General features: G+C 40.6%; 1 protein-coding gene across 1 annotated transcript; it reads left to right on the top strand.

The window, feature by feature from the left end:
• Positions 1-212: 212 nt before the first annotated feature.
• Positions 213-5,003, top strand: slc10a2 (solute carrier family 10 member 2). Its single transcript, XM_030343169.1, has 6 exons — positions 213-1,130; positions 2,104-2,222; positions 2,549-2,637; positions 3,230-3,405; positions 3,731-3,888; positions 4,179-5,003. Exons 1-6 carry the CDS (start codon positions 754-756, stop codon positions 4,373-4,375), a joined length of 1,116 nt encoding a protein of 371 aa, XP_030199029.1. The 5' UTR covers positions 213-753; the 3' UTR covers positions 4,376-5,003.
• Positions 5,004-9,619: the final 4,616 nt, after the last annotated feature.

A 9,619-nucleotide genomic window follows, 5' to 3' on the forward strand; every position in this document is an offset into this window, starting at 1 on the left:
ACAATGCTGAATTAACAATCAATCATAAATTATACATCTGTATCATAGACATCTACTTGGGAGACCAGGTGGTTCACCGAGTAGAGCGGTCCTGATCGCAGAAGACCCGGGTTTGATTCTTGCCAGTGGTCCTTTGCTGTATGTCCTCCCCTCTCTCCTGTACCTTCCTGTCTATCTCACCCTATCATAAAGCATAAAAAGGCACAAGGCAAAACTCACTACTTATTTGCTTTATATTTATAATTTGGGACCAGTCCAAAATATAAATATTTTGTTCATCATTTGTTTCTCCCTGCTTTATGGTGAATGGGGCGGTGCACTCGGTGCACTCGTTCTCCAGAACACCTCCCAACCATATGACGGTGATGATGGCGATACCTGGATTGGAAGGGATGAGTCCAATAAAAATGGTTTTTTAAGAGCACATAAAATAAACAATAAAGTAAGAATATGGTGCAATGTCCTTTATCAGAACAAAGTTGAAACGTCAATGCTGCTCTTTTAATGAATGACCCTGTTGGACTGACCCCATAAAAACTAGCAGGTTATGGTTAATTTTTGATTTTTCTCGCTTCTTCTGTCAATTGGAAGCGGTTGTGGGAAAGTCGTTAAATACCCACAGAGAGAGGGTTCTTTCCTCATTGTCTCTTGTGGTGCTTCGGCTTCAGGGAGATAAGAACTAACTTGAAACAAAGAAACCTACGAGCTGTTTTAAGGGCCCGCTACTTTTTACCATCAAACCACTTTTTTAGGATGGCCGCCGCTGTCGAGTGCCTGCGAAATGCCACAAGATGTTCGGGCACAGACTGTCTTGTTCCCCCCAGTAACTTCAATGACATCCTGAGCCTTGTGCTTAGCGTGGTGCTCACGATCATGCTGGCCATGGTGATGTTTTCCATGGGCTGCACGGTGGACTCTACCAAGCTGTGGGGACACATCAGGAGGCCCTGGGGCATCTTCATTGGCTTCCTCTGCCAGTTTGGCATCATGCCCTTCACTGCCTTCGCCCTATCCTTTGCATTCAACGTTTTGCCTGTGCAGGCCATAGCCATCATCATCATGGGCTGCTGCCCCGGTGGCGCCAATTCCAATATCATCTGCTACTGGCTGGATGGAGACATGGACCTCAGGTGAGATATCCACGTTGGAGTGTTGGCTGTTTGGGTGGGTGGTTGGTTGGTTGATGGTTGGTTGTTAGGTTGGTTGCCTGGATGGGTGGGTAGGTGGTTGGTTGGTTTGTTGCGTGGTTAATGATTGGATGGTTGGTTGGTTGGTTGGTTGGTTGGTTGGTTGGTTGGTTGGTTGGAGTGGTGTGTGGTTGGTTGGTTGGTTGGTTTGTTGCGTGGTTAATGATTGGATGGTTGGTTGGTAGGAGTGTTGTGTGGTTGGTTGGTTGGTTGGTTTGTAACGTGGTTAATGATTGGATGGTTGGTTGGTTGGAGTGGTGCGTGGTTGGTTGGTTGGTTTGTTGCGTGGTTAATGATTGGTTGGTTGGTTGGTTGGTTGGAGTATTGCGTGATTGGTTGGTTGGTTTGTTGCGTGGTTAATGATTGGATGGTTGGTTGGTTGAAGTGGTGTGGTTGGTTGGTTGGTTGGTTTGTTGCATGGTTAACGATTAGAAGGTTGTTTGGTTGGAGCCGGCGTGGTTGGTTGGTTTGCTGCGTGGTTAATGATTGGATGGTTGGTTGGTTGGAGTGGTGCGTGGTTGGTTGGTTGGTTGATTGGGTAGGTGGGTGGGTGGGTTGCTGGGCTGTTTGTTGGAGGGATGGATCATGGTGGGTTGGGTTTGTGGGTGGGAGGGTGGTTAATGATTGGTTGGTTGGTTGGTTGGTTGGTTGATGTTGTTTTGTTGGGGTGTTTGTATGATTGGTTTGACGGTTGTTTGGATGCATGGTTGGTCGGTTTATTTAGAAATTAACCAAAGGACAAATACTTATTTACCTCAGTGCTGTAATATAATGCAGAAATAGCATCATTCCCTGATCAAATGCGCGTAACAACTTTTACAAGCATTTGTTACTGGCACTGGTTGGCTCACTGACCGCCCGGGGCCCAATGTTCCCAGTGGTTGCTTCATTTCTGACTATATAAATCCTATTCCAGTATAAGCATGACGGCCTGCTCCTCCATCTTGGCAATGGGTATGATGCCCCTCTGCCTCCTCATCTACACGTCAGTGTGGACCTCCTCAGACAGCATCCAGATCCCCTACGACAGCATCGGTAAGCATGCAGACGCCACCGCTCTGACTGGACTGTCATTCTCCCTGGTCCAGCTCCTCTCGTTCAATTACTGTGACACCAATAAAGTCAAATGTTACCATAAGCATCAAAACCGATGCTTTGTGTTTGTTACATTCTTTATCAAATTATGAATTAAATAATGGCGAGTGTGTGATCCAAATCCTTTTGCTCAAATAACTTAACTTTACTGTTATTAAAATGTTTTAATATTAATTTATTGTTGTTAACTTTTGCCTTTTGGAGTGCTTAGGGGGTTTATCAGAGGACCTTATATGGGTCTCTGACTGTTCTCTGCCATCTTTCAGGTATCACCCTGGTGGCTCTGCTCATCCCTGTGACTCTGGGCATGTACCTCAAGCACAAAAAACCTGTGCTGGCCAAAAAGATCCTCAAGGTGACCATACTTTCCTATTTATGTTGAATTTGACCCATTGTACAATATTGAAATACCCATTCAACTGTCATTAAACATATCAATTAAATGGTTTTATTCAATATCTGACCCTGTTCAAACATTCAAATACTGAACTGTAAAAATACATACCTATATTGCCTTCTGTTGGCCGTATGCTTGTACTGCAGTTCTCATAAACCCAGAGTGTGATTAGCCTTACAAGCCGTTTTGGCTTGTAAGGCTAATCATACTAACACCTGGTGGTATAATATGTCCCGTTTAAGAGTTTCCCATTTCAAACTCTCATGTTAACATTGAACCCTGAATCATTAGCAATTGAGCAACATATTCCACTATTGTTATAAGAATTTATTGGATTTCATTAATATATGACACTGTTTGCAGGGGCTTGTGTGAGTTAGGTTTTGTGACCTATATTGCTGCTAAAAATTACAGTTATTTTTTTCAGATTGCTGCTATTATCTTAAATAAACATTTGAGTAATGCGTTTTCTATCCATCTTCGGGCTAAATCTTTGAAATGTTGGTGAGTGGCCAAATGTGACGGTTGTGATTGTGGTTCTTGTGTCCAGGTGGGATCCATCTTGGGCTTCATTCTTATCATCATCATCGCCGTGGTGGGGGGCGTTCTTTATCAGTCGTCCTGGACCATATCCCCCTCGCTTTGGATCATCGGGACCATCTACCCTTTCATCGGCTGTGGCATGGGCTTCGCCATGGCCCGATTTGTTGGTCAGCCCTGGTTCAGGTACGGCGGTCATCGCTTCCCGGTTGAATTGACTAGGGGCCAAGACCTTCCCTAAAGTACTGTTTAGTAAAATATACTTTTATCTTTGCTATGGGTTGCTATGTGTGTGTGTGTGTGTGTGTGTGTGTGTGTGTGTGTGTGTGTGTGTGTGTGGGTGGGGGGAGGGGGGTTGGTGTGCACAAGGCCACCTGCAGATCAACCTTACCCTAACCCTAGTGAGGGGTTTTATGCCTTGCTCAGCGACCCAAGGGCAGGGCACTAATTAACAGAACAACAAATGTGCATCGTATTTAGTATTTGCCTCTTGGCGCCCCTCATGTTTTAGATGTCGAACCATCGCCCTGGAGACAGGCTTCCAGAACGCCCAGCTGTGCAGCACCATCGTCCAGCTGTCGTTCGCGCCCGAGGAACTTGAAGTCATGTTCGCCTTCCCACTCATCTATAGCATATTCCAGCTCGTGGTCGCAGTGATGTTCGTAGGAGGTGAGAGTAAAACATTATTTCATTGCCCTCAATAAAAAATCCAGTCTTATTGATTTGACTAATTAATCAGGTTCATCTCGAAATGTATTTTGGTAGGTTATTTAAAATAATTTCCTATTTTGATGGCATATTTTTTTATTTATTGTACTTTTGCTGTCATGCTCCTTAAGGGCTAGCTGGTTGTCCATAAAGGACAATTTACAAGCTAGTATTCATCTAGGTAAATGTTAGTCCAACAATCCAACAGGTATTTATTTCAAATATTGATCATATGCTTCCCCCCAAAACAGGCTATCAGGCATACAAGAGGATGATTGGCCGAGGGTCTGATAAGGATGGCGAAGCTCCAGCGTCGTGGGAAGATGGAGAGTCTAAGAATACAGAAGAAAAACAAGAATACTCTATGAATAATGGCGGATTTGAGCATGATGCGAATGACAAATCTAATGAAGCAGCAAAGGCTGTATACACGATGACTGACTTGTGAGACAACTCCCCCATCCCCCCCAAACCTTTCCAAAGGACAAAAACCTCTTTCTACAGCTGTAAACATGCAAACACTCAACAGTAGACTGAACTAAAAACATTAAAAAATACTGCACTCTCCTGGCCTCATGGGCATACTGCAGTACTAATGAACGCAATCAATTTGATAGTTTCTAATTACAGTGGGTGTGCAGGTGTATTCTGTGTTACAAAATAAGAAAGGAAGAAGGTCAGTTAGTTTAATCTAAAATGGGCAACTTTTTGTATACCACGCTACCAGAGTACCTCATATGGAAATTGTTGAAACATATCATAACATGGAGGGAGAATGACACTGAGGATTTGCTGAACATATGCAAATGCTTCTATTTTTTTCAATAGAGATTATTCAATGCATCTATTATTTATAGTACTATCGTTATATATCAATTCACTAATTTATTATTCAATTATATCGGGCACTGATGACAAAAAAGAGTGAACAGCCTTTTATTTTACTTATTTAGCATTTTCTTGATTTTTTTCCAAACCTAAGATAGCCCTTGTTTGTTTTTATATTACAAGTTGTAAAAATGTAACGAGTTCCATAAACGATACATGTATTGTTGTCAATAAACCATGAACATTAAGTAATGTCTTTATTCAATATTTGCAAACAATTCCTTGGCCTAACTCTGTGAAACATTTGAGCAGCTCATTAGCCAATATACCGTCACAAATAAGCAAGTTGTGCATTAACAAACGTCAGTTTAACCCACATATCCTTTTCATACTGATGATTTGAATGACAAGTGTGCAAAAATAGTTTTTACCATTTTGGACACATTTGAACTGTCTCAACATGTGAAAGAGACTACTCATTGTAAGGGGCACACTCTAGACCTGGTTATCACAAAGGGCCTCAATGTTTCTGATCTCTCTGTGACTGATCCTTCCTTGTCTGACCACTTTTGTGTTTTCTTCAATATATCTTTTATCCCCGACATACAGACAAAATCAAATACTGTCAAAAAACGGTATATCAATGAAGAATCTTATGTACTTTTTAGAAAGGCCATCTCCTTACTACCACCTCTCAACCCATGTTCTGCTGATGATCTTGTAGAAAACTTTAATTTGAAATTTTTGAAAGTCATGGATGTCATTGCACCTTATAAGGTTAAAACGATTTCTGGAAAGCAAAAGGCACCCTGGAGAAAAGCTGCTTCTGTGACAGCACAGAAAAAAGAATGCAGGAAGGTTGAACGCATCAGGCGTAAAACAAAACTTCATATTCACCATGATATCTACAAAGAGAGCCTCTATGCCTACAATTTAGACTTAAAAAGTGCTAGAGAAACATTTTTCTCGAATATCATTAAAACCAATACTAATAATGCAAACACCCTATTTGCAACTGTTGACAGACTGACCAACCCCCCAACACAAATTCCACCTGATCTCCATTCCACGCAGAAATGCAATGAGTTTGCAGCTTTTTATACTGATCAAATTGAAGGCATCAGACACGCCATCAATATCTCCACTTCAAACAAAAATGTTGGACTACCACCCTGTTCAGGCAAAAGTAACGTGGCAGGGATGGCATGCTTTAATGTTATAGACTCTAAAACTCTTGTGGAAACTGTAACACAACTAAACCTGTTGCCTTGATTCTTTACCTACCAACGTCTTTAAGAATGTTTTTGACTCCCTAGCAATAGACATATTGCAGATAGTTAACAACTCTCTCCAGTCAGGCAACTTTCCAAAAGCCCTGAAAACTGCAGTTATTAAACCCCTTTTAAAAAAGCGGAGCCTAGATACCTCGATTATTAACCACTACAGACCAATATCAAATCTACCCTTCATAAGTAAAATCATTGAGAAAGTTGTCCTCCAGCAACTTAATCACTTCCTGGCATCAACTGGTTGTTATGACACCTTACAATCAGGATTTCGACCCCTGCACAGCACTGAGACCGCCCTCATTTAAGTTGTAAACGACATCCGTCTTAACACAGACTCTGGCAAAACCTCAATACTAATGCTACTAGGCCTCAGTGCTGCATTCGATACTGTAGACCATACAATACTTTTGGACAGGTTAGAAAACTGGGTGGGGCTTTCAGGCACAGTCTTAAATTGGTTCAGATCCTACCTACAAAATAGGAACTACTTTGTTTCCATTTCCTTTGTATCAGAATCAACCAACGTGATGTGTGGAGTCCCACAAGGTTCGATCTTAGGACCCTCTTTATTCAACATCTACATGCTCCCACTAGGGCAAATCATGCAAAATAACAATATTGACCATCATTGCTATGCTGATGACACGCAAATCTATGTATCGCTATCACCAAATGACTATCGGCCCATAGATCTGCTGTGCCAGTGCATTGAGCAAGTGAAAGACTGGATGTGCCGAAATTTCCTTCAGCTAAATGAGGATAAAACAGAGATAATTGTATTTGGTGCTAAAACGGAAAGGCTTAAAGTAACCAAACACCTTCACTCTCTGTCCCTGAAAACCTCAATCAAAGCCAGAAATCTAGGGGCTATCATGGATTCTGATTTACATTTCGAAAGTCACATCAAATCAGTTACAAAATCTGCATATTATCACCTTAAAAATGTAGCAAGACTTAGAGGGCTCATGTCCACCGAAGACTTACAAAAACTTGTACATGCCCTTATCACTAGTAAGCTTGACTACTGCAATGGTCTCCTTACAGGTCTCCCAAAACAAACTCTAAGGAAGCTTCAGCTTGTTCAGAATGCTGCTGCCAGAGTTTTAACAAAGACCAAAAAATTTGAACATATTACACCAATTCTTAAATCGTTACATTGGCTTCCTGTAGGTCAGAGAATTGATTTTAAAATCATGTTGCTAACCTATAAATCCCTACATTTAGGCCCAAAATATTTAGTTACTATGCAACAAATAGCTGGAATAAACTCCCTGAGGATTTAAGACTTGCCCCAACTCTGAGCACCTTTAAAACAAGATTGAAGACTTTTATGTTTGCTTTAGCTTTCTGCTAAATCTTAAATACTTCGCCTTTATTTTACATAAAAATGCCTTTTTAACTTTCCCTTTATTTTCTATTTTTACCAGAAAAATACATGATCTGATACCAGAGAGAAACGATAAGGGTTTGAGACCAATAATCACTGAATATACGAAGAATTGTGTTTAACTCTTTTGAGAAGAGGTGTATAAGGGTTAGAGTCCTGAGTTTGTATTTGCATAAGGGTTAGAGTCCTGAGTTTGTATTTGTGTAAGGGTTAAAGTCCTGAGTTTGTATTTGTATAAGGGTTAGAGTCCTGAGTTTGTTTGTATAAGGGTTAGAGTCCTGAGTTTGTATTTGTATAAGTGTTAGAGTCCTGATTTTGTATTTGTGTAAGGGTTAGAGTCCTGAGTTTGTATTTGTATAAGGGTTAGAGTCCTGAGTTGGTTTGTATAAGGTTTAGAGTCCTGAGTTTGTATTTGTATAAGGGTTAGAGTCCTGAGTTTGTGTGTGGGTGGAATTCTGAGACCGAGCTCCGTGGGAGACGTTTCCAAGTTCTGTCTGGGTTAGAGTCCAAGAATCTGGATTGGAGTTCCAGAGAAAGGACCAAGTTCCTTTAGGTCGGGTTGTAGTCCCGACTTGGGTTCCAGAGAGACTGTTGATCTGATCTTAAATACATTGCACTTTCAATTTTACTTACTAAAAAGCCTTTTTAACTTTCAATTACATTTTCTCTTAAACACATTGCACTTTCTATTTTACTCATTTCTTTGCATATGTTTTCTTTTACTTATCTATTATTTTATTTTATTGTATGACAATGTTTATATGTGAAGCACTTTGAGTCTGCCTTGTGTATGAAAAGTGCTATATGAATAAATTTGCCGTGCCTTGCCTTGCCTTGCCTTTAACACGTGGGTTATTGGATCACATGAGTTATAACCATACATTCTGGCTTGTAAAATAATATGACACATGCTGCTGTTGATTTGCTTTTGTCGTGTTTGATTGGGTTTTATAGATGGGATGATGTACTACATAATTCACAGGGGGGCAAACTGACTTTGGGCTATACTTGTAATTAATACAATTGACAGGATATGTGGGATTAATACATTGTTTTATGGCTAGTGGCTACTATGTACTGTGCAGCAAGAATATAAGTATCCTAACATGGAAACAGAATCATCTGCCTAGCCCCGACCAACTCCTTATTAGCATGTATCTGAAGGAATTCCCTGTCGCATGTCTCCCCCTGTCCCCTTTATGCTCTTACATGCTCTGTGAATCATCTGACCTGGAATAATCGATGTTAAACCAGTCAGTTTGCTATGCTGATTGGAAAAATGAATGAAGATTCATTATTGTTGACATGTTTGTGGGCTTATTTATCCTATCGAAAAGGTTGCAATTTAGAAAGAAAGAATTGAAGAAAGAAAAGAAAGACGAGAGACGTACAACCAGAAAAATAAAGAAAGGAAAACAAAAATAAAGGGAAATTATGTACCGTCTCTAGGTAAAACGTACTTCAAGAGAACCTACCTGTCCGCCAAGTGCCTCGTGGCACATAGGGCCTTAAGTGTGGAGTGCAGAGAACACTTTCTACATTTAATTATATATTATGTATTATGTCCACGTGGTCCTTTCACATGTTCTCAGGTCGCAGCAGCAAACAAGTTGAGGCTGCGGCTGTTGTCGCTATAAGTCATAACACCTCTTTTTACATTACAGTTATGGTTGTAATCTTTAATTTCATTTAGCGACATCATTTCCCTTCAGGCCTGATTTATTTTCATGAAAACCTTCATTGTGTCCAAACTGGTTGTAACAGCTTAGTAACCTGAAGTAACAAATATATTTTCTGCAATGATAATAGTAGGCTACATGTGTTTTAACACGATAAGCTATTTATCGAATTGCAGGAAATTCAACAGGATTCAGAATCTAAGAGCATGTAAGAGCATAAAGGGGACAGGGGGAGACATGCGACAGGGAATTCCTTCAGATACATGCTAATAAGGAGTTGGTCGGGGCTAGGCAGATGATTCTGTTCCATGTTAGGATACTTAAACTTTTTTTTGTAATTATGAGTTGACTGATGTTGTGTCATCCTTAAACATGGAAAATCGAGGCTGTGGTTGTTGTCGCTATATAAGTCATAACACCTCTTTTTATAGGTAAATATGAGATGACTGATGAAATGTAACGTGTGCTGTAGTCAAGCCATACCTCTTTACCTTCATCATTTCCTTCCT

This window comes from Gadus morhua, chromosome 20 (assembly GCF_902167405.1).
Source record: "Gadus morhua chromosome 20, gadMor3.0, whole genome shotgun sequence".
Lineage (NCBI taxonomy): Eukaryota > Metazoa > Chordata > Actinopteri > Gadiformes > Gadidae > Gadus > Gadus morhua.

Excerpts from the sequence above, each read along its gene's own strand:
- slc10a2 (XM_030343169.1), top strand. The coding sequence starts at position 754 with ATGGCCGCCGCTGTCGAGTGCCTGCGAAATGCCACAAGATGTTCGGGC. Across the intron at positions 2,223-2,548 it reads GATCCCCTACGACAGCATCG|GTATCACCCTGGTGGCTCTG; the intron begins GTAAGCATGCAG and ends GCCATCTTTCAG. Across the intron at positions 3,406-3,730 it reads GTTGGTCAGCCCTGGTTCAG|ATGTCGAACCATCGCCCTGG; the intron begins GTACGGCGGTCA and ends CTCATGTTTTAG.